Genomic DNA, 24,760 nt, shown 5'->3' on the forward strand with positions numbered 1-24,760 from the left:
CTTCACTTCCCATCATTACCTCACAAGGAAAACTGACATGTTTTCTTAGGCAATCAGGAAGATGCCTGAAATCTTAGAAATCTTAATACATTTTTAAGAGATGTGGCGGCTGCTTATCTATCTCGGGCACACTCTCTGTTTAGGTCTCCCAGTACTCCCCTTGAAGAAATACAGCATACAGATTTTTTGTTGTTGTTTAACACTAGCTGTTAGCTCCTTTTTTATTACAAATAAAAGTTATAAATCCTTTCCAAGACACCTGCTTTGTATGTATGTGCAATTTGTCCACAGACACACACATCCACACACACATGATACAGAAGTTTCTCGCGGGTGTAATGTCAGTCACCATTCCATGGCTATTTTGCATTGCTACAGCTTATCACTAAGCAGCAATACAGGTGCTAAACCAAAACCTTCCTCAAGGTTCACAAGTCCCAGGACTTTTGTTTCCCAGGGTTTAAGACCAAGTGATCACAGCCCGCCTTCTCTAGCCTTTCAGGCAGTGCACTCCTGCAATCACACAAAAAGCATGGCAGCAGGAAATTGGCAAGCTTTTTTCCTGAAAGAGGAACATTTTGAGAATGCTAGATCAGCTATATTCACTGCAGCAATTCAACAACAATCTGAACAAACGGCATAAAAGAAAAAAAAAACAAAAATGCTGAGGAATAAATTTTCTGCCTTTATATTCAATTTGTACAAAAACCAGAAAAACACGTAAGTTTATTGTGCTTATTTTTATTTTTCTTATCAAACTGAAGCTTATGGAAACGATCTCTGTCATCTCTTGTCTGCCTTCCAGGCTTCTCTAGTGACATTAATCTAGAAGTCAAGCCTTCAGTATTCTCCCTATTAGCTAACTTAGGTGCTGTCTCCAACTGAATCTCCACCTACTCTGATATTTAAAACTGTTAGAATAACATTTAGGTTGCAAGCACTTGGAAGTTTTAAAAACACCATATTTACACTTGCCTGCAGAAAGTCAGTTTGATCTACTTAGGTGTGTGTATTTTACTACCATCTTAAAATAAAACACGCAATTAGAAACAAAAATGTCCTGTTCTAGTGAGGAACATGAAGTTCATTTTAAAAGTTGATTTTAAAACCTTACAGACTATTTCCAAAGGAAGATAAGAAAACACGTGCCCTGAAATATGCTCTAACATCACCCCTGCTTTTTTTTTTTTAAAAAAAAAGGCACAAACACACTGTAAGTCCTCTAGGGCTAGCAAAGAATGATTTGCAACAGGAAAATAAGCTGCCAGTTTCCTCTCTACCCATTACCCCATCTCTGCCCTTTTTTCGCCTCTGCTGGAGCACTTAATAACAGCCAGGATCTCAGAAACAGCAGCACAACTCCCCAGGCTGATGATTGCTGCCAGCACCCAGCAAGGCTCAGATGTACCCACCTCCGAGCTGCAGTCACACCTTTGGAAACAGTGCAGGTAATCTCAAATAAAGCTCAAAACGCATCTTTCTCTATGGCACTTCAGACCAGCAGGCATGTAAAGAACACAGCAAGTCCACAGCTGTGTATTTCTGTCTGTCTAGCCCTTCTGCTGAAGGGCACACAAAAGTTTGAATCTGCTTTAGCCTTTGAAAGGATCAAGGCCTTTTCTGTCTAGAATCAAAAACTTTTTTTTTGTTTGGGGGGGAGTTCATAAAATGTGGGTATAATTTCTGAGGCTAAACTAGGCTGCTATACTCTATCCTTTGATTCAGCCCGAAGAAAATGGAGTTGGAAGTCCAACAGAGGCTTTTTAGCAAACCAAAGGTTCTACTTTTCTCTCCACAAAACACCCCATCAACAAAAACAACCAGTCCCCCATCCCACAAAAAATGTAACTAGGAGATTTTGTGGTTTGCTTATCATATTGTACATAGCTTTGATAGGCGTTGCTTGCATGGCTCCTACTTGTTTTGAATAAGATAGGCAGCAGGTTGTCTATTCACACTGTAAAAAGCTAATTGTAGAAAAAGAACAATATTTCCGAAGAACAGTGGAAAAATCGTTCATTCTGAATCCTTATGAGAGCTTCCTCAGGACTCATGTTAATGAGATCCATAAGCAGGTGTAAATGATCTCTCTTATCTATGAAACGACGAAACTATGTGACAGAGCCTGGGCTTAGGCACCATTTGAACAGCAGGCTGAGTATGATTGATAGCAAACAGATCTGACTTTAATGTTTTCAGAAGCCGAATGTCTCTGTGAGACTCACAGCTTGGACAGCTCATCAGGGTCATCTAAAAATTTCATCTGCTAAGATGTTCTGTAAACTGTTAGACGCAGCTACGTCGCAGATGGCATTGCATGCACTCCACAACCAGATTTTGTAGAGGTGTCAACTGCCTTTTAGTCAAATACAGTATGGAGATTTTATTGCTTTGTGTTAGTTCATCCCTGTGAAGATGACTTAGGCTGGCATTTAGTTGTGGGATCGGTTTTCTGATGACTAACTAGATGAAATTTTAGCTGCTCTGCCAGGCTATGTTGCTAGAAGGGTGTTCAGTACTCTCCCCTACCTCCACAAAGCGGAGAAGAAGAATCATTTCCCATACCTATTCAAATTTTAAATTCTAATTAATAGCTCAACACTATTTTCTCCCTCCTCCCTCATTTTTTCACAAGGCAGATGCTACCTAACAACTGTGGCCATCTTCTCCAGGGGTTTATATTTTCCATTCAACTTGGATTGCACGACAGTGTGACTCCCCCTCCCACTCTCTCTTCTTCTCTTACTTCCAAATTAAGGCAAAATACGCACGCTTGTTTACCCAATCCTATTTGAAGTTATTTGTTCTCAAGCTCTCACTTAGACAATTAATTTAGCTGGCCTAAGAGCACGAATTTATGACTTTGGTCATGAAGCTTAAGAAGGAACAACAGTGGGGAGGACAGTTCTCATCTCTCTTTTCCTGGGCATGCTCAACCAACTGGAGACACAAGCATCCCTGATATTAACCACTCCACTCTTGCTAAGCACTTAACACATTTTGTCTTACATGAAGTTTCAAAGATGACTACACAACATGTTGATTCTCTACTCTTGTGAAAAAGGCCTTTGGGTGGACTACAAAAGCATAACACAAACATATGACAATGTATTTTAGTACGTAAAGCAGAGAATGTTACCAAACCCTATAACATGTTGTTAGTATTTTTAAACTTGATATGAAGAAAAAGAGCTGTTCACATCCAGAATAACACTTTTAAATTTGACCAGGCTCAGTATTTGGCATCTCACCAGCAGTTTCTAAGCCTGGATTTACAAGATAGCAAACTAAATTATAAAATAGACTTATTCTAAAAAAACAACTGTAAATTATGAGCTTACCTCCAGAATGGACCTATAATCTTGATTTAGGCCTGAATAAGTATCTACATCACAACAGACACCACAACTTCACATTCTGTTTTGACAGCATTACAACAGCAAATGACTGAATAAGCACACTGAAAAAATGATGGTTTCAGGCACTGTATCTCCAGGCTGGAATTTGTTAGAATCAAAGAAAAAGCTTCCTATTGCCTTTGCACCTTCATTATCTGTCTTGAGAATAAACCTCAGTGCTCAGCATCTCAAACTTCTTTCAGCAAAACACAGTTAGAACCTTCTGAACAACAAATGTTATAATCTGCCTTATTTTTCCAGTCTTTCCCCCTTCTCAGAATCACAGAATCACAGAATCAACCAGGTTGGAAGAGACCTCTGGGATCAGAGTCCAACCGTTGCCCTGACACCACCCTGTCAACTAGACCATGGCACTAAGTGCCATGTCCAGTCTTTTCTTAAACACATCCAGAGATGGTGGCTCCACCACCCCACTGGGCAGCCCATTCCAATGTCTAATAACCCTTTCTGAAAAGAAATTCTTCCTTATGTCCAACCTGAACCTCCCCTGGCAAAGCTTGAGGCTGTGTCCTCTTGTCCTATCGCTAGTTGCCCGGGAGAAGAGGACGACTCCCACTTCACTACAACCTCCCTTCAGGTAGTTGTAGACTGCAATAAGGTCACCTCTGAGCCTCCTCTTCTCCAGGCTAAACAACCCCAGCTCCCTCAGCCGTTCCTCGTAGGTCAGACCCTCCAGACCCTTCACCGGCTTGGTCGCCCTCCTCTGGACTCGCTCCAACACCTCAACATCTTTCTTCAAGTGCGGGGCCCAGAACTGGACACAGGATTCAAGATGCGGCCTCACCAGTGCCGAGTACAGAGGGACGATCACTTCCCTAGACCGGCTGGCTACACTATTCCTAAGAGAGACCACGATGCCATTGGCCTTCTTGGCCACCTGGGCACACTGCCGGCTCATGTTTAGCCGGCTGTCGATCAGCACCCCCAGGTCTCTTTCCACCGGGCCGCTCTCTAACCACTCTTCCTCCAGCCTGTAGCGCTGCATGGGGTTGTTGTGGCCGAAGTGTAAGACCCAGCACTTGTTCTTGTTGAACCTCATGCCGTTGGTCTCGGCCCATCTATCTGACCTGTCCAGATCCCTCTTTAGGGCCTTCCTACCCTCCAGCAGATCAACACTCCCACCCAGCTTGGTGTCATCTGCAAATTTGCTGAGGGTGCACTCAATCCCTACGTCTAGATCATCTATAAAGATATTGAACAGCACCGGCCACAGAACTGAACCCTGGGGAACACCGCTAGTGACCGGCTGCCAGTTGGACTTTGCCCCATTCACCACCACTCTCTGGGCTCAGCCATCCAGCCAGTTTTTAACCCATCAAAGTGTCCACCCATCTAAGCCCCAGGCAGCCAGTTTGTCTAGGAGGATGCTGTGGGAGACAGTCTCGAATGCCTTACTGAAGTCGAGATAGACTACATCCACAGCCCTGCCCTCATCTCCTGTGTGTTCATCATACACAATTTCGTCCTTAGTTCCCACCAGAGATTGCTGCACTGTAACAGGAAATCATCAAATCTGTAATTTCCTTCTATACCATTACTCAGTGAGTTGCATAATATAGAGAGATACTTTCAGTTATCCTGGTAAGAGTACATTCTGAAAGAATGTGGACTAGGGCACGGCACATATTCACAGTAATCTAAATTACACACATTATTTTATGGACTAAATTTTTGGAAAGAAAATGGTATTTTTTTTAATTTCTCAGGGAGCAGGAATGGATAACTGGTATATCACAACAGAAACTTAAGAGAACGGGCAGTTCAACTTGATCAGTAAATAAAGAAAGACCTCCTTTTCAAGTAATTCAAGCAGACCTATGTTTGATTTGAAAGCTATATATATTCGTACTTATTTGGGATCAAATTCAGTGTTTTGAAACAAAATGTTTAACATTTATGAAATTGAATAAAACCCTTCTTTTCTGGTAGGAATGCAGCCTGGCTTAGGAAACAAACACAATTAAAAAAAAAATCAAGAAATGGGATTTTTTTTTTTAAATATTCTAGTATCATGTACTTCAGAGAAAAATTTCTGCAAAAACAGCATAGCAAACTGCTCTATGTCCCTAATCCTAAAGGCTGATGAAGAACAATCAGATCAGGAAGAGATAAAAGGAAGAAAAAAAAAAATCAGACCAGGAAGGATACTGCTTCAACCAAACAAAAAGGATACTACACAGTCAGCATCTGTTTCACATGCTCAATGTAAGAACCTTAAACAGTATGACTTCTGCTGTAGTTTTTTTAAATATTGGCTGTTAATACACTGCTGTATGAAGTCATAAGAAGCTTTCAATTACCTAAACCTAAAAGATAATTTTAAAACAGAGTATCAAAAAATTAAAACTATATAGAACTTCACCTTCTGAATAACACGCAATAATGGACAGTGATTGTTAAAAACATATGCCTTTCTACCTTCCTCCAGGTTTCCAAGATCAAATGTCTGGACAAGACCTTCCTATAACAGTAAAGAGAACTTAGATAATAATACCGTAACAACTGAAGGCAAAAACCATGAATAAGAACAAAAACATAGGCTTCTCTTCAACACCAGAAGCAGAAATTCCCAAATAAAATTTAGCAGTGATTAAATATGTAAGATGCTTTTCTTTATTTTCACACAGCAGCAAAACAGAAACCATGCATACTCCAGAAAGCTCAGGCTTCACCTTCATCAAATAGGAACACATTAAACGCTGACCACGAACTTCTGGAAGAAAAACAAACTTTGGGAAGCTTACCTTATCTCCCTTCTAGGCAATGAAAAGCTAGCAGAATTAGCATTTTTCTCCAATATCTCACATAAAAAACAGACTATACCATTTCTAAGTACAGACATGTAAGCACCCATAGTTAAAGGGAAAAGAAATTAAAAGGTGGAGTAAAAAAATTCTGACAATCCTTCTGCCTTTGGGAAGAAATAAATGGGTGAAAAAAACAAATCGAATATTCTGGATTACTTCAGGACATCCTGTCATGAGATATGAAAGCACTCCCCTGAGATAAGGTTTCTCATAACACACATAGCTGCATAAAATAGAAGTTGCATGATCAGAAAAGTTTAAGGAAGATACTTTAACAAGGATCTGCTACAGAATACTCAGATTCAATTCTTGATGCAAAAACTGCATTTACCTATACGAAAGATACATTTCATAGAGATTAGGCAGTAGAATGTATAAATTGGGCTGCAAATGACTCACTGTATTTCAAAAAAAATCCAAAAAAGTTACCTAAGTCATGCAGATAACACACTCAAGCAGAAACAAGACTATCCCTGTGGACTGGTCCCTTCATCAAAGAAAACTTCTGCTTCTTTTATAGGATACATGCTCAAACAAGAACATGTACGTTTAAACCCATGGGCCAATGGTAGCAAAGAGGAAACGCTATCCTTTAATGTGTGCTTATTCAAAGCCTTCCTGAAACAGTTTCAGATAAGACAACCATCATGAAACTTGATTTGATCTCATGAAACTTCCTTCAAGAACCAAGTTAACTTCTACTCCAGAGTGTTTGAGAGGTTTCATCCTTGCTGAAAATCTAATTAACATCTTCAAGATTCATTCTACCATATTTACACAAATAATAAAGAAGATCTACAGAAATTCTAGAATATAGAGAAGATCTTTTTAAATATAAGAACATTAGATAAAGATAGACTCCAAAAGAACTCTAATTAGGAGAGTGTTTTCTTCCTTTCAACAGTTACTGCTTGATCACTTAAGACTCAGGGTCAGAACTGGGCAGTCAAACAGCTTACCTGTATAAAGACAATTAAAAAAACACAACCATAAAACAAGCACCCCTCCAAAACCCAACAAATCCAACAAGAGAATAGATCTCAAAAAAATATAACTCATTGGAAGCTGGCTGCCTTTGCAACACTTCCAGTGGTGCAGCAAATATACTGGGTTTGCCAAATGTTCACCTAATTACCTGAGCCAGTGCTCATAAGTAAAAGCTTATACGTACAATAAAAACAGGGAATGCACTTCCTTGAGCTGCCATGTAAGCCATACTACAATTACAGTCCAGTTTGTATTTCTGTATAACTTATCCACTGCAATCCAAGAAATTACATTGAGATACACCACACTTATCCATCTTCTGCTCCTCCTGCTTTTTACTTTTTGTTCTTTGTAGTCAGCATTTGTACAATTTTTCTCAACTTTACCTGCTGTGGTGAAACACAGATTTTAACTTCCAGCCTCACTGATTTCTCATTTTTAAATTTAAAACAATTAACAGTTTGGTATGATGAGATTTAGACACTGTATGTTTTTACAATGAAATTAATAAATGCTATACCTCCAAGTTCTTTTACGTTCAAGATGGCATTCTGGAATGGCACCGCTTTTATACTAAAACCTAAGAACACAAATAAAGAGTATCAGTAAGTTATTTGTTAAAGAGGTCATTTGAAATCAATTGCATACATTCAGAAAAGACTGTTTTCATCAAGAACCAGGATTTTGCATGTGAAATTCCGTTTCAATATGATGTTAAAAAATATCAGTTATAAGGGGAGGGGGGAATAAATCAGTATGAGCAATGAAATTTGCAATGATACTATTAAAGAGCTGACACACATAAAATTCAGCACAAAACTTCCATGCAGGCCATCCCATTTGGCAAGGAGCTAGTACGGAATACACCTTTACAAAACCATCTTTTAATGCATGCAGAACTAAAGTTTAGATTTCAGACTACCAGTGAAGTGATCCTTCTGCAATTTTTAGGAGACATGGAAGAAAATGTGCAATTCAAATCACTGTTGTCTTCCATTTAAACTTCACAGGTTTTGGTGATACCTAGAGTATTAATCCTGTCTACAAATGTTGTTAACACAAAGGTCATTTTACAGACCTAACTGTTATGTATCAAAATGGTTATAAGCACACTAAAAGCTCTATGAATCCTCTATTAGCCTGTTATATGCTTAAAACTAAAAAATTTCTGAAAAGTGTGATGTTTTCCTTTAACTGAAAATTCAGACAGCCAAGAGATAGGGAATGTGAAAGTCTCCCAGCAATCCATCAATATATTATGTACTAAATTCTGCATGTTTAACGCATACATGCATGTAAGTGTATCTAATACTTCATATAGGAAAAATTATGTCTGCTCTCCCAGGATAAAATGTCTAGATAGACATTAAATTTATTTCCATCTAGCACAAGTAGTTTCAACATGATTACATACCTGCGAACTGCATAAAGAAGTTTTGAAAAAATGTGTTTCGCTCAAAGTTCCTTAGCTATAATTTAACAGAAACAATATTTTTTCTCCCAAATCAGACCAATAAGATACTCCAGCACTCCAACCACAGTCAGTGCTAGATGTAGTAGAGGAAAGTGCAAGAAAATCTGAAGGGAAAAATTATGAAATACTTTTGTAGATGTTGTCTTAAAAGAAATCCTAAACTCTTTTGAGAAAGGAGGAAAAACTGAAATGAACTTGAGTAGCATTGATGAGAAAAGCAAAAATACAGGTTATAGTTTGAAAAATGAGTGCAGAAGATGTCACATTGTATTCTTGGATTCTCAACAATATTTCTAATATAGCACAGATATGGTACATATGGGTAGATTTATTATAAGCTGAATAGCCTAGATACGCATCATTTTGGTTTGCATGCTGCCTAGTGTTCTCTAGAGTCTGTTTTCATTCCTCAAATTGCCTAACTAAATAATAGTATTTTGTTGCAACTATCTAGAAACATGTAAGAAATTTAATTTTAAAATTAATCATATTTTCATTATTTCCTTTGATAGATCTGTACTGCTATTTACATTGCTGTTACTTTTTCTTTCAGGGTCTAAAATGTTAAAGTATAATTTGCCCTAATTCCAGGTGAACTCTAAAGATAAAGCTCAGGAGAGGGGAAAAAAAGGAAAAAAAAAAAAAGGCTGAATTACTCTATAATTTCCTTCTAACTTTTTGAGTTAGGCATTGACATCTTCTCCACACAATGAAGTATCAGATCTCTCTAACATTCCCAATAACACGACTGTGAAGGCAATGGGTTAAATACTAATCACAGAGAAAAAACAGTATTTTCTTGTACCTGTTTTACTTTTTTTACTTACAGTTGTATTAAATAACCTTATGGTCTTGTAATTTAAACAAAGATACACCGAAAACCAGTTAGGGTTGCTAAGAGACAATCATAAAACCCAAGCCTATGAACCACAGCTACAATATAGAACTATGTAACTATGAACGCAAGTTACTCGCACAACACTCACTATCTGTTCCCTCAGCAAATCAACCTTAGTAAATTGCTGTGGCCACAGAACCAGATTTCTTCCACCTCTATGACCTAATCTGTCCTCTTTCTGAACTTTGCAGCCAGGTATTCCTTTTTCTCATTCCGCATGTTTGGTTCTGGTTTTTCTGGTGCTCTTTTGTTTTTTGTTTTTTTGATTTTGGGGGTTTTTTAATCAAAATATCCTTTTCACTATTAGGCATTATGGTTCATCTATATCAGCATGCATATTCAAATTTTTTGGACTTAAGACACCTTTCAGCTGTGGTTGTTGTGTCTGGTTTTATGTATCTTCTCAATGCCACTGAAACTTTGTAAACTGATTCTCTGATCTCAATCTGCCCTTACTTCATAAACAAGCCTCTTTGCTGATCTAAAAAGAAAGGATTATCAACAGAAATAAACATTTCCATTACATTTATTCTTTTGGTTCCTAGCACATACCACAAAGCAGTACTGACCAAGTTTGAGAAGAAATAAATTCCATTGTAAGTTTCAGAGCATCACTGTCCCATTCTGGTTTATAGTACATTTTCCTCTTTTCTGTCCGTATAACAAGACTGCTTAAAAATCGAAAGTAAAAAGAGAAGAAAGAGACCTTTTAATGTGTGTCTATACTACACTGCTACTGTATGTTTCCAGTGGTTCTACTTTATTACACCACAATGTATTTTTTTACTTTCAACAGATTCCAAATTGTATGTTTTCATAGATATTGCCCAATGAATGACCAAACACTGAAAGAGTAAGTAGTGGTACCTTCAAAGCAATCCATTAGGTACTTTCAAAAGCAAGATAACCAGGCTGAAGTTCTCTACCACCTCTGCTATATACGTTTCTAAAGTTACCTTTGCACAACGTTATAGCACAGCGCGGAATAAAGGCAGCATCCTACCTGTGGTAGACACTATATTCTCCAGGCTTTCACTGCAAAGCTGTGACAGAAGACTTGTCTTGCCAGAACCAGTGAGGCCTATGCAAACCAAGTCATATTCAGGTCGTGGTGGTGGTGGTCCCTTGCAGCAAAGTGCTCTAAAACACTGCCAGGGTAGGGAAAAACAAACAAAAAACAAACAAACAAACAAAAAACACACACCAAAAAAAACAAACAAAACAAAACAAAACAAAAAGAAGTCACTTTTTTTTGCAAATGTTCATTCAACAAGGCTCTAAAAATCAAGTTTAGAAATTTAAAGGCATTGAGAGGAGTAAATTATTATTCCAACTTACTATTTTGACAAAATCAACAATTAATAGACTGACACCACCTCAACTAAAATCTGGAATAGCTTTATAAGAAAACATAAATATACCTGTTAACTTTTCACTTAAACCTCATAGACATGGATTGAGGAAAGTGACATCCACTTCCCCAATAGCACAAACAGTGCACATACAGTAAGATAGGCAAGGGCCCTACTCAGCTCTGCGGTTGGGTGTGCAAGAGTTTTGCTTCCTGTGCTAATTTCATGCAATACCTGGTGTGAACATCACAGCAGCTCCTGAGCAGCTGCTGGCCAGGCTCTACCTGTTGTCACAGGAAAGAATCAGAGAACTTTGCTCCATTGATGCCCTTCCTGGGCTTGCTTTGTCACGTGTTTTACCTTACAGTATCAGCTGTTAAAGAGTACAGTTTGTAAAGAAATAAATTTTGCTGGATATAGCTCTAGTCATAAATACGCAGATCTCTCACTTTCCCTGGTGAAGTATAAATTAATCACAATATAAAGAATAAAAATCTCTTATACAAAGCCTACTTTAAGAGTTCTGCTTTTAAACAGTATTGCCAAAGTAGGTGAAGCTCATCCAAAAGGTCCTTTATGCCCTTAGTAAGGTTTGTCAGACCTACCTTTATATGTAAAATGGAAAACGTTTACGTAAAAATCTAAAATGTACCATTCTGGGAAAGCTAGGAAGTTTATATTTAAAGTATGGGGTATAATTACCTGCTGCTGTCCAAAATGGACCTTCACCACCCCAATATATAAAAATACCTTTTCCCCCACTATCTGCCACCTTCATATCAGAGGAATACATCTGCTACAACAAGCAAGGGAAAAGATGTTTGTGCAATCACTCCTCTCTCACGCATTCTGTCTTTACACAGTCCCAGCTCTTTTCTTCCATCTTAACCACAAGACAATCACAGCACTGGCTAAAGAAATACAGTCTTTACAACCGTCTCTACGTGACTACCCAGGATCTCTCATTGAGGACTACTGCAGGAGTAGAGAAACTGAACAGACATCAGTAAGGCACTGTTGCAAACAGTGGGCTCTGGCTCTGTGAGCAAGTCATCCAAAAAGAACATGATTATAAAAAGACAGCTCACTGAATGCAGAACTTTTGTTGGATTCTTTTTGTATAGATGGTAAGTCATTATACATGCTGCCAAAACAGTCTTCATTGGTTTAGAGAAGCAAAAGATAAGTTCAGGGAAAGTTACAAAATTCCTTCACCATCTTTTAAAAATGTGAAAGGAAATATTTTAGGAGTAAAAACATTTACATCAGTAGTTAAGCTGAACAAAGGCAACAGATTTTAAAAATAAAAGCTTTGCCTCCAGTAAAACTTGACTCAAAAATTATTCTTTTCAAGAAGGTTTGCTCTTATACGTGTGTCCGTAGCTAAACGGAGCAAACATGCCTTCTAGCTTTATTCACTGATGTTAGTTTATACTCATCTCACAGATTCTATAAAGCCACAGCAAATATTCTACTCCAGTACTTAAGTGAGAAAGGCCAATTGAGTTCATTGCACAACATAATCTCCTTCAAACAGAGTTTCCACTTAATGGGTATCAGGCTGAAGGCCACATAAAATTCTTCGAAGCTTGCCAGAGCTCCCAAGGTTGTGCGTCAGGCCCTTTGCAGCCAGTCTTTAAAAAGGATTCACTTATTCCCCATCAGCATGACATCTTTGCGACAACTTCGTGATGTCATGTTGAAAAACATGAAGGAATAGATGAGCTGATGAAAGTCTGTGCTCCTCTCCATCCAGACACTGTGCCAGTTCTTATGCCAACAGATACGACTCTTGCAGCCCTGACAACGTTTAATAACCTGAAGTTCTGTCAAAGACAATTACTGCTATGGAGGCTCTGTGGGTGACAGAGGGGCTCCACAGGCTGGTTTTGTGAAGTTCAGTATCTCTTTACTGCAGATTCCTTAAGTCTAACTTAGTCTGGAGAATCTTTACCTGCTGTTGGTTAAACACATAGTCAAAAATCCAGGTTAAATTACATGTCCAAAGCAGCATACAAAGACCTGCTACCCACTCACTCATCCTTCACCAGTAAGCACAGTAAGGTATGAAAGTTCCCGAGATACAGCGGACACAGAACCCAGAGGACAGGGAAATGGCTCCCTCCAGACCACTCTCATATTTTTTTCATATGATTCCCCTATCTTTTTTATGTTCATGCCTCTGTCCTTCTGCAAGGCTATTTTCCTTCAGTAGATAGTTTTGTTTGGTTGGAATGAAAACAAGACTTTAAATAGTCTAGCTGCAAAAAGCTGCTGACATTTAAGCTGCTGTGTATAGCACTTGCCACTGGCTGACATGAGAAATTCTACGGCACATTTTAGGGGATACTTGTAATAACATATTTAAATTTTATAAACTTGTTTCGCAGTCCTCCTTACTCAAGCTCAATGAACATGTCTTCCATTGGAAATATCATTATACAAACAGTTCGACCACTGCCTCCCTGTTCTCTCAGCAGCTTAAAGTTACCTGGCCCCTAACAAAGTCAGGGCTATTTAAGCATCCATTATAGAGACTAAACCTCTATGTCACAACTTTGGCAGCTGCATCTAGTAGCTGCACAAGATCTGTGGAGAGTAGAAAATTCAGAGGTCATTGATCATGCAAATAAAATCACATCCTATATTCTGCTTTTGATTATGGACAGGAAACACGTCCTGAAATATTTTACAAAGCATGGACTAGAGCTACACCATTATTTAAGATGTTGTCACATATTACAGTGCAGTCTGAACTGCACAGAACTGCAAGAAATGTGTATTAGTAACTAAAGAAGCTGTTCGTGAAATCCAAAACAGAAATATCTCAAAAACATTGAGAGAGTTGTTCAATTCACAACTAGCACTCAGTCCTTTCCAAAACTGGCATACTTTGCACTCCATTTGGACAACTCAAAGGGCATAAGAGAAACGTGAATTAACAGCCTGACTGGTCTTGAAACACCTGTCAGATATGGACCTGGAAGACTCTTTCACTGATTCCCAAACCTGATGCGCTCAATGAGTGACTGTCCAATAAAAGGCTGTCTTTTAGGTATTACAAAACAAACTCTGAACCCAAAGGAGGCCACTCAGAGGGAGTGCTGGAGAGGACAGAAAGAAAACATTTGACTACCGTAAATATAGGGCCAAGCTGAGGTAGCTGGCATAGTCAATGAAATGTTGTTTGGGTGTGGTCATGCATTTCAGCCCCACTGCTAGCAACAAAAAAAGGAACAGTATATTTTGGACCCCTTTCATCCTATCAGGGTTTTTTTTTTTGAATTATTCATTATAGCCATCGGATGGGGAGAAGAAGCAGGCTAAGAGGCAGGCAGGGAGACTCTGGAGTTAATTTTTTTTTTTTTTTAAATGAATGAGCAGATTTTAAAGTACTGAAAATAAAACAATACAGCATCTTGAAAAAATGTATGCATTTAGCCAGTTTTGGAAAAAAGGATGTATTTATCCAGGAAACTGGGAATAATTAGGTGCTGCAGTCTGCAGAAAACCGTGCAATATTCAGCACCACTGTTAGTTTCATTTTACTTATATGCGTGCATGCATGCTGCCATGTGCATGGATAATCTTGTGCCATTTGCACAAGAGCAAAGGGAAGAAGTTAGCCAGTCCTATGCCTGCTTAGGGATTTCTATCGCAACCAGATGATTCCAGTTTTAGGCGGATCCGTATTTGAGCTGACAATCCTAGACAGTGTCCCTTTAAAGCCCTACAGAGATTTCTTCCAGGAAAAGCATTAAATATTGTGCCTATAGCAGGGGTGGCCGAACACTTCTGATATATGTGCCGCTCACAGATCACAGATTGAAGCTCTGGGCAGAAAACGTCCCAGAATTACTACTCTCTCCAACACATTACACTGCCTCCGGCCGTCAAGTCTGTCTTTGCGTATTCATTGTACTTCTCGTTTCACTCTCCTTTTTGGGGTGAAATACTCCATTATTTCTGCTTTCTTCTGGACCCATCTCCTGTCTGTTTCTTTTGTTGCCACTATTTAATAGGAACAAACAGAAGCAAGAGATTTCATGCTTAGTTGATTAAACACACACACTCTCATGCAAAATACTCTAAGTTAGTGCAACATTAATGCTAACAAACCAAGCATTCAGAGGCTGAATTAAGCCTGAAATTAGGCTTAATTAAGGCTGAAAGCTCAACCATAACTCTGCTCCTCTCCCCCTCTTGCTTATAGTTATGGATATGGTCTCCCTTCACATTTTATTTTTCAGTTAAGGTACCTTCAAACAAACAAACTTCTAGTACCTAGCACACACTTATATCCAGAGGACTGGTTAACCATCTGAAGCTGCTGATGGAAACTCAAGGAGATTATTTTAAAAAGTCAAATTTACACACAGCAGGCTCCATACTTCTGATGTTGTAAGAGATCACACAAGCACAAAGAAATCTCAAACCTTGAAGAGATAATGTGAAAGGGGAGGGGGGGCGGGGGGGACAAAGCAGGCAGTTATAATACTAAGGATAGGAAATAACTGGGGACAGCAGTGGAATAATTGAATGCCAATAATAAAATACTCAAGGCACCTGAATGAAATTACACAGAGCTAGGAGAGAGGGGGGGGAAAGGGACATATAAATAAACTAAATTTTAACTGTATTAATACCTTAATGTTAAACTAGTACAATAAAATCTATGCATTTGACCATGTGAGCTAAAGCTGCAGACTCTTCAGTTTCCATACTGACACACAGCTGGTTTTACCACTACAAAAAAAAAGAGAGGAAGAGGAAAAAACTACCCATTTTAAGACACACAACCAGTGACACTGCTTTCATGTTTTCAAAACCTCAGATTGATAACGTTCATCTTTGTCTGTACGACAACAGTAATGAGGACAAACCCTAACAGGTTGCTGTTCATTCGGTGGCTACCAACAGAGATGAATTAATACTCACATAGCCACTGTGACCCTGAAATGATGTTCAGCACAGATGAAAATACTAAAATCATGACCAGTCACCTTCGACAACTCACAACCTCATTAAACAGTGGCCGCTATGCTCAAGCTCCTCCATCCCAGTACAGACTGATGATTCGAACTCCCATAGAGGGACACCAGCCCAAGGCCTGCTAACCTCCTGCACCACTACTCCACAGGACAAAGTAATCCTCTCGTTTAACCTGGCTAATCTTCATGAGCACACGGTCAGCCCACTGGTTGAACCCAAATGCACTCTTCCTCTACATGCACCTACATACAGCAGAAAATAAATTCTCAAAGAAGTGAGGCAGTTTTACAGAGCAGAGTCCTGGTGATGTCCTACCTTACAGAAATGCTACATGACACTAAAATAGCAAGCAACATACTGTTTGGAGCAGGAATCTCAGATTCTCCCTTCAGACCACCAAGAAAAGAAATACATTTGGATTCACTGGTTGAAATTATTCACCAACCCCTGTAAAAAATTTCTTGGTATTTCAGATGAGACACACTTCTGAAGTCTCAAAAGGAGCAATCCCACCTCAAATGACTTTCAACATCCCTATGTAGTCACCATCTGAACGAGACATAAGACAGAGGCTCAAGTACCAAAACCAGACAAATGACACAGCGCTATTCATTCTTCAACATGTTTGACAACTCCGCTACCAGCTGAGAAGGCTTGGAGGAAATAAGGTCACAGAGGAAGAACTGGCTGACTTCTGACAAGCCAGATATGACACTGCTGTTCAGAGCAATATCACTTCAAAACACTTCACGGTCACAGTGCATTCTTCCTTTGAGTGACGATAATACAATCACAGTGGGTTGAATACTGTCCAAAATCCAGAATAACTTTTGGATTTCTCAAGAAAATAAAGTCTTCACTATCTCAAGGATAAAATAAAGGTTTCAACTCAGTTTTTGATGGTCAGGCTGCTGGCTGCCACACTGCACAAGGATGAAGGACAGTATCTTTGTTTGTATAGTAACTGGTCAGAAGGCAGGAGATCATTTGTTTTAGCTGATATCAGAGGGACTGCTCTGGGGTGAAGGCTTCACCCAGAAGTTCAGGGCTTTGGGAACCACAAAAATTCGATAAATGCAGTCAAAAACATAACTTCCATGAAAGAAGCTGTAAGGCAACAGAAGTCCTTTCCCTACTGTCAGCCAAAACAAATCACAAAACTTCATGCCCAAAATGGAAAATGAGCCTCTCTGACCTTAATCTCTTGCACACTCCCTATAAATGAAAGAAGAGCAAAATCAAGTTAGGACTTTCAACTCCACTCACACTATGCTTGAAGAAAGCATGAAGGAAAACAATATCAAGTTCTGCATGTACTCAGCTATTCAGTGCAGTAGTATGATTTAAAAGCCTACATAAAATAAAATCGCACACGATATATGCTATGATAAACCAATGCTGAGTCAGCAAAACAGTTAAACATATGCACAGGTGCTACTCTGAACAGAAAACGACAATCACTCACTTCACTGCAGTGTCAAATCAAGCTCCAGGGTGTTTGTCGGACACTTCCAGGTTTCATCAAGTATAGAATTATTACTCAAGCTTTTTATCTCTGACAGTTTGCTTTCCACCTGTTTTGCTGCACAAGAGCAACTCATCTCTTTCAACACTTCAGTCCATTCACATTTAACAGCAAGAGACAAAGGCAACAAAAAAGATGAACAAAAGCCTTTGCAAACAGTTTGTTTCACAACCTAAGGAAACACAACCATAGTAAAAAAGCCCAAAGAATCATTGAAAATACCAGCAAAAAAGGCAGTAGTAGCACCACCAAAATGTGCAGAAGTTAAGGATGTGGCATCTCCTGTCACTTCTAGTTTCTAGTAAGGATGAGAGATATATTGAGATTTTATTTTTCAATACCTCCCCCCCCCCCAAAAAAAAAAAAGCTGAGAGCTTTCAGGCTTGCTAAAAGTCAACCCTTTACAGTTTCTGAGTCAAATTATAAAAAGCTTTTCCATGATTCATGTGTGTTTCAAGGTAGGTTACAGAATACTTTTCATTTGTTCAGCATAGCATGAATAATTACTTGTGTTCTGTAAGCTCACATGGGATCACAAAACCAGAAAGAAGCATATAGACCACTTGGTATTCTTTGATATTTCTAATTGAAGCTGACTACATGTCACCTAAATGCAATGGCACAGTTAAGTTTTCGGGGAGAATGAAGAAACAATCTGATACACAAGACCCTGGACATCCATATTTGATATTCATGGCACACATAGTATTACTTTTGTAATAATATATAAAAGAGGATTTATGGAAACAGTACAGTGACATATCCAAATCTCATGCCCAAATGGGTTACAGAACCTCAAAGAAACAAAATTAGAGAAACCCTTCCAGAAATCCAGATTTCTGGATTTCTCTCTCACTAGGTGAAGAGGAAGGTAAATGAAGACTTGCATTGTATTCCATACATTAAAAAAGAAAAGAAAAAGGAAGGCTACTGCTGTCCTACTCTGAAATTGCTAGGTAAAATCCAAAGTACACTAGGAAAGTAAAACTCATCACTAAGTGTGTAGTGAGACTTCTGCAAGTTACAATAGGATTTATGTAGCAAAAAGGGTCTCAAAAAATTTCAGTTAAGTTAAAATAAATACAAACAAATTCATTTGAAACATAGTTGGAAAAAGCACAAGGAATGGTCAAGTATGACGAACAAGAGAAGTGTGCCCTCCTGCACTGATAGCCAGAAGATCTCAAGGGGGATTCAGGTTACACTAGTCAATATATCCCTGAGAAAAGTAAGAAGATCTGAATTCTTCCACCCACTGTATCAGTAACATTACAGAAACAGACAAACTCCAGAGAATTTTTTCCACCCAGCTTCAGCCCACGCTTTCAGAGTTGTTGGGCATCATCATCGTAACTAAAAGAAAACAGCTCCTGGGCTGCATGCGTGTCTCTGAGTATCAAAAAGCAAAGGAACCTACAGAAACTCCAAGTGTGTTTTGAGAGAAAAAGAAGAAATGTCTAATGTTTACTTAAGGCAATGCCTCCTCTGAGATTAAGCCCCAGGATACATCTTGTTCTTTCTTATGAAAGATTTCAAAACTAACCATCAAATCTAAGAGAAAAGAGGAGAAATCTCTAAGGACAGTAGACTAAGGACCAGACTATTTTCTATTAAGTCCAGTCTTACTGAACATGTTCATAGCTGAGGTAGAATAGTAAGTATAAAGAGATTGAGGGTATCAGTCAAAGTAAGAAAATCTGTACAAAAAACAGAACAGGAGCGAAGAACCCATTGGTAAAGGAAAGAGTATCCTTTTGAGTTTTTTATTTTGCAAAATACCATAAAGCAAAATTAAACAAAATTATGCTAGTGTGACGGTACATGAAAAAGGAAAGTACAGTTTCAACTGTCACTTTTAAACCTACTTGCTCAGGGGTCCCAGCTAATAACTCTCTCTTTGCTCATACAGCACAAGAATCATACCATAGCAAACTTATGCATTACCCAACCAAGAAGTTAGTAAACCAATGAAAGTTTGGTGGCTCTAAAATTATTGGGAGGCACAGGAAAGAAGATACCAGTAGAGACTGAATCAAAAAAAGTTACTAAAACAGAAACAGTCTATGCAGTTAACATTTAAATACAAGGGTGAAAAGCATTACTAGTGTACATGCAGTCTAACAAGAAGTAATGGATTTAGATAAAAAGAGGAGGTGGACAGAAGAACAAGGATAGCTGGATTTTGCAGGCAGTGCAAGTCTTCTGGCCAAAGAATTCTTCTGCTTGGAACACTAAAGACTAGACTGCCTTCCAGCACTAGAAAATGGAGTAAGAACTACACTAGCGTTGGCAGAGACACAAATGGGAGATCTAACAGGTGTGCTCTATTACCATTTCATGGTGTAATCAACCTCCAGGGTTGAATTTGAAGCATTATATAGTTGCAGGCTATGGACATCTCTTATTCATTAGGCTCCCTATGAATGATTTCACTCTTACGTGCCCTTCTCATTTTACTTTCCCAGTATGCTGTATTTACAAAAATAAGAACCTCTAAGAGGAGATCTATTTTGACCAAAAGATCTAAGGAATATGAAAGATGTAGTAACATATACAGGAACCTCTCTTTCCCCTTTATATAGCATAAGAGTTTTACTTGGCTAGCACAGCACATTACTACTGTGGGAGGAAACAGAAGACTGACTCACATAAAAACATTAATCCAAAATACACAATTAGAGGAAGGCACATGAATCTGAAGTATCATTAAAAATTCTTCAAATTTTAAGCAATGCGAGCCTTTTTGAATGTAAAACAGTTTTTACATCAGTTTTTTGCTGCAGTTAAACTCTTAATGAGTTAGGTTTGAGAAACTTCAGCCATTGAAAATATTTCATGCTCCAATACAAGCATTTTGCATCTCTCCTCTCTCCAGTGCAAGTTTGGCTTTTTTTTTTCTGGCTATGTATCTACATCTACCACCAACTTTCTCAACTGTCACCGATCTGTTTGCTGATGAAGACTCTACTGGCTATTTTGTTCATCTAGCACTGTAAAATCAGAACTGTCAAACTTGTCACTGCTGAGCATGCATGGATCAAGGACTGCACAGCCTTTAAACTGTCTCGAAGAGAAACCCAACAGGTGCTCTGCTTCTAGTGCTTGAATGTTTGGGGAACACAACACAATTTGAGATGGGGATTCTCAGCTGACAGGGAAGGAAATGGAACATACAGAGCAACTGGTCAACTACAGATACAGGCTGTTTTCATATGCTTGCACTCTTAAAAAATGTAAGCCAACAAAACCAAACAAAATAGAACACAAAACCCCACACAACCAACACACTGATCTGTTCAAACAAGATTTTTTTTAATAAATATTGATCAATACCTATTCATCTACTTGAGTTAGGTGGGAAAAGAAAAGAGAAAAGGTAAAGAATATTTTGCAGATAAATTCTGGACATCCTTAGAGGTTAAGCTGCCTTTGAAAAGCCACAGCTGAATTTTAACTTTTTTTGGGGAAAGTGGGAGCTGGCAAGAATCAGCTTTATTTTTTTGTGGAAACAGAGATTATTGTGGCCTTGCTCACAAAACAGCCTGCCATATAGCTATGCCTACTCACGGCTATGTCAGCGTGCCGTCTGTGCAGTGCAAGCAGCCCAAACCAACAAAAGTTTCTGCTGGTGAAATTACAACCACTTTTTATCAGTTAAGGGGCATGAAATACTTCAAACCACAGGAAGTATCATATGCCGTATTTTTTTTTTGTGGGAAAGTTCCACTTTTCGTTTCAGAGCTGCTGAGAACATTTTAAGGGGATTAAAATTTCTCTACTTTGCGTAGGTGCAGCATCCAGGCAGCTCTAGCAAACGCACGCTTTTAAAGGAAGTAAAAGCGCTCAGCCTGAAACCTTCCTGTGCCATCCCTTTCCCAATGCTTTCACTGACAGTGTGCTGAGTGTCTGTTTTTTTCAGACAATTATTACACAATAGTTTCATAAAAATTCTCTTACGCTAAAAAAGCAACAGGTTGTTACTTAAGAATATACCTTATGTTGATAAAAGATGACCATAAATCCAAGCAGAAATAAACTCAACATGCAATTCAGATAACTGAGCACAGGTCTGGGGTGCCCAGTCTCTCACCTGCTTTAATGCACAGCTGTGAGAGATTTAATACCAGTTCTAAGGAGGCTGCAGACACCTCAGTAAGAACTGACTCACTGCTTCTTATTGGAACAAAAATTTTACCATTTATTCTAGATTAGCATAAATCTTGCCAAGCTGGGAAACTCCTTCTTTTGCTGGCCAGAGAGAGAATTTCACTGAGGACCAAGGAGAATTGCCACAATGATAAGAGTCTACCAGAGAAACACAACCAGTCTGGAGCTGGTGGCATAATTCAGAGTGAAACAATTAATAAAAACAGGCTTAAGAAATGGAAGATAGTTGTCTTTCAGAGACTAAGACATATGATTAGCTGTAAAAGCAGAACACTGGCTTTAACTCAACCTTTTTGTTTAAAGTATTTTTAATTTTTTACATTCACTTCCCTAAGGACTGACAGGTTATTAAAGAATTGTAATAAAGAACTGGAAGCTAGGGTTTTGTAATATAAGGAAACAACTTTCACAGTGAAACTTCAGTAACTGCCAGTTACCGACACATCATTAGATCAGTATTTTTGAAGCACAAGGAACATATAGAGTATGAGAAGATATGCACACAGTTGTGTTCATGCCACAGGGATTTTCTTCACTGAAGAGGAAGCATTCACAGCTCACAAGTATTTCTCCAAAGCAATTTATAACAATTAAAAGATACAGTAAGGCACAGGATGTATCATATCATTTCATACAAAAAGATTAAGGAGTGCAGCACAGTTTAATTGTGTTATTGGGTAATAAAATTATGAAGTGTAGGATTTAAGAAAAAACTAACTGCACTAAAACGTGTCAATAAAGATCACAGTGACTGAAAAAGCACCAGAAGTATTTTACTTTCCTACATAATAACAACACATCCTTCTTTATTTGAAGAAATGTGTAAATGATCACGTTTCCTCATCCTTGTAAGAAATTCTTAAGCTCATGTTATCAAGTTTCTTGATACAAAAGCATACTACCACAAATTACGCCTTAAAGAGATCAATGCTTAATTGGGAAGAAATGGCAATCTATAAAAGCAGAGGAAGAGAGACATTTGAAGAAAAAAAGTACTTCAGAACAAATGTCTTATCATAAACATTCATTAAATTAAGACACGTTAAACCTTGGTTTCCTAGTGGGCTGCACAAGATCCTCATCTCATACCTAGGTGGAATCATCATGCACATAAATGAACCTTCACTTGGTAGACTTGCAGAGAAGAGACAAGAACAAGGTGCTGGTGTACTACTATCAATGAACACACTACTGTAGAGCAGCAGGAAGCAAAAACTGCCCCAAACCCCACAGCCCAACAGAAAAAGAGCTGGTAGTGGGGCATCAGTGGGGCATACAACCTCCTTGGACTTGCACAGGTGAGCAGGAAGTAGAGGGGACTTTCTGGATAGATACTGAACCAAAGGAATTAAAAAAGAGGAGATCCTCTAAGACTCCAGTCACTTCCAGATCTGCAGGTCGAGAGCAGAAAGATTAGAATTTGAAGTAGTTACTGCAAAAGAATGTTTTCTACTCATTTTCATACAAGCTGTTTATAAAGCCTTTATAAATGAGAAAAACATGCTGTTTGCAGTTCCCTGGCAAGAGGCAAAATTTCTGGTGCCCAATGTAAAGTATAAGCCTGGAGCCCCTGTGTCTCCTGCAAGAGAAGGAGCTGAAGTACCTGCAAATTGTGTCAGGTCACTATCCTCAACTAATGAATGCCAAGAAAATCAAACTAAAAAATATGGAGCAACGTATAAAAAAAGCATAAGCCTGACCACTCCTCAAGCCTCATCCAGTTAGGTAGAATGCTGAAGCAGAAATTCTCCTGCCACTATTAACTACAGTGCTCAAATCTGAAAATTTGTTAACAGCTACTGTTTTCCTATTGAATTTTCCAAGTTCCTTACCACAGGAAACTAAAAAACTTAAGATCTTTAAAGCAACCAAATGCACTCTCTAAACCTGGAGCTATTTTGATGGAAAAGGACAGAATTAGCGAGGCAGACAGTGCAAGATGAAGCAAAACGTAAGAAATTCTAGTGAACATATGATGTCTCAAGTTCACAAATCTAAAGGCATTTTCCTAAAAAACAGTGAAAGGCCTTTGATTATTATGAGGCAAACTGTGATTTCCAAAACTAATGTGCCATCACCTAAATTTTTAAACTGACAAACTAGCAGCATGTTGGGTTATTTTTTAACTTTATTCTTAGAAACAACTCGGCAAATTTTATTAAACCTATTTTTAAACGTAGCTAACCTCACAAATCTGAGGATCGTATCAGCCTGAACAGTAAAATTCAGCCAAAGAGCTGGAAAAAAGATCCAAGAATACTATCCGGAAGGGGAAAAACTATGTTGTTACACTATTACTTCCACTGAAATACCACTGAAGTCCTATGTGATGCAAACCACAGTGCAATGTGTGTCAAGCAGCAAAGACTGTAAAAGTTCCGTACGCTAATGAGAAGTAATAATTATATGGCTTTTTTTTATTATTTTGTTCAGACTTGGAATTTGGTTTTGGGATTGATTCAACCTATATACAGTTCAAAGGAAAAGAGTCCTTCAGCATAGAAACATGGTCTAAAAAAATTACTAGATGCAAATTTCAGTGCTAGTTTTCTTCTTAAAGGCAACAAAAAAATATAAGCACATAATTGCAATGTCCATCTAACACAAGGAAGCTAGAGTAATTCAAAGTAGTTTATTGTAAGAGGACACAACTGAGCTTAGAAGTCTCACATTTGACTCTTGTCCAGAAACAGGAATCAAAACTATTAAGCTGTAGTACAAATGTTTGAAGATTTTTCAGCTGGGGACATTATGCAGCCTTAAATGGTAAAAACAGTTAAGTCCTAGCCCAATAAAAATCCAAGGAAAAATAATCTTCTACAAATAAGTTGAAGTTTCAACAGACCATAAATTGATTTGGAAATGTTCACATGAGCAAAATCACACTGACAGCAATAAGCACAGTGTTGAATAGTATGAAACCAGGTAAATATTTTTGCAGTAAGTGTACATACAAAGTCCATTGTAAAAACATTAAAACCTACTTGGACTTCCAGGCACACTGAAGTATTTTAATGACAAATGTATCATAATTTTTCTTCCTGCTGTCTACCGCTTTTCTCTTCTGCTAAGCCTTACATTCCAGCCTAATAGCAACATATTTTCTGCTCCAATCAACCATACTATTCAGTGGTATTTC

The 24,760-nt window shown here is 38.4% G+C and overlaps 1 protein-coding gene across 2 annotated transcripts in view; it reads right to left on the reverse strand.

Moving 5' to 3' along the window:
* ARL15 (ADP ribosylation factor like GTPase 15) overlaps nucleotides 1-24,760 on the reverse strand; it is a 235,715-nt gene that overhangs the window by 139,508 nt on the left and 71,447 nt on the right. For both annotated transcript variants that reach the window (XM_068422693.1, XM_068422692.1), the window contains exons 2-3: nucleotides 10,589-10,733; nucleotides 7,734-7,793 (exon numbers count right to left, since the gene is read on the reverse strand). In XM_068422693.1, coding sequence (XP_068278794.1) covers nucleotides 7,734-7,793; nucleotides 10,589-10,733 — 205 coding nt within the window. The remainder of the gene's footprint in view (nucleotides 1-7,733; nucleotides 7,794-10,588; nucleotides 10,734-24,760) is intronic.

The sequence above is a fragment of the Nyctibius grandis genome, chromosome Z (assembly GCF_013368605.1).
Source record: "Nyctibius grandis isolate bNycGra1 chromosome Z, bNycGra1.pri, whole genome shotgun sequence".
In the NCBI taxonomy this organism is placed as follows: domain Eukaryota; kingdom Metazoa; phylum Chordata; class Aves; order Nyctibiiformes; family Nyctibiidae; genus Nyctibius; species Nyctibius grandis.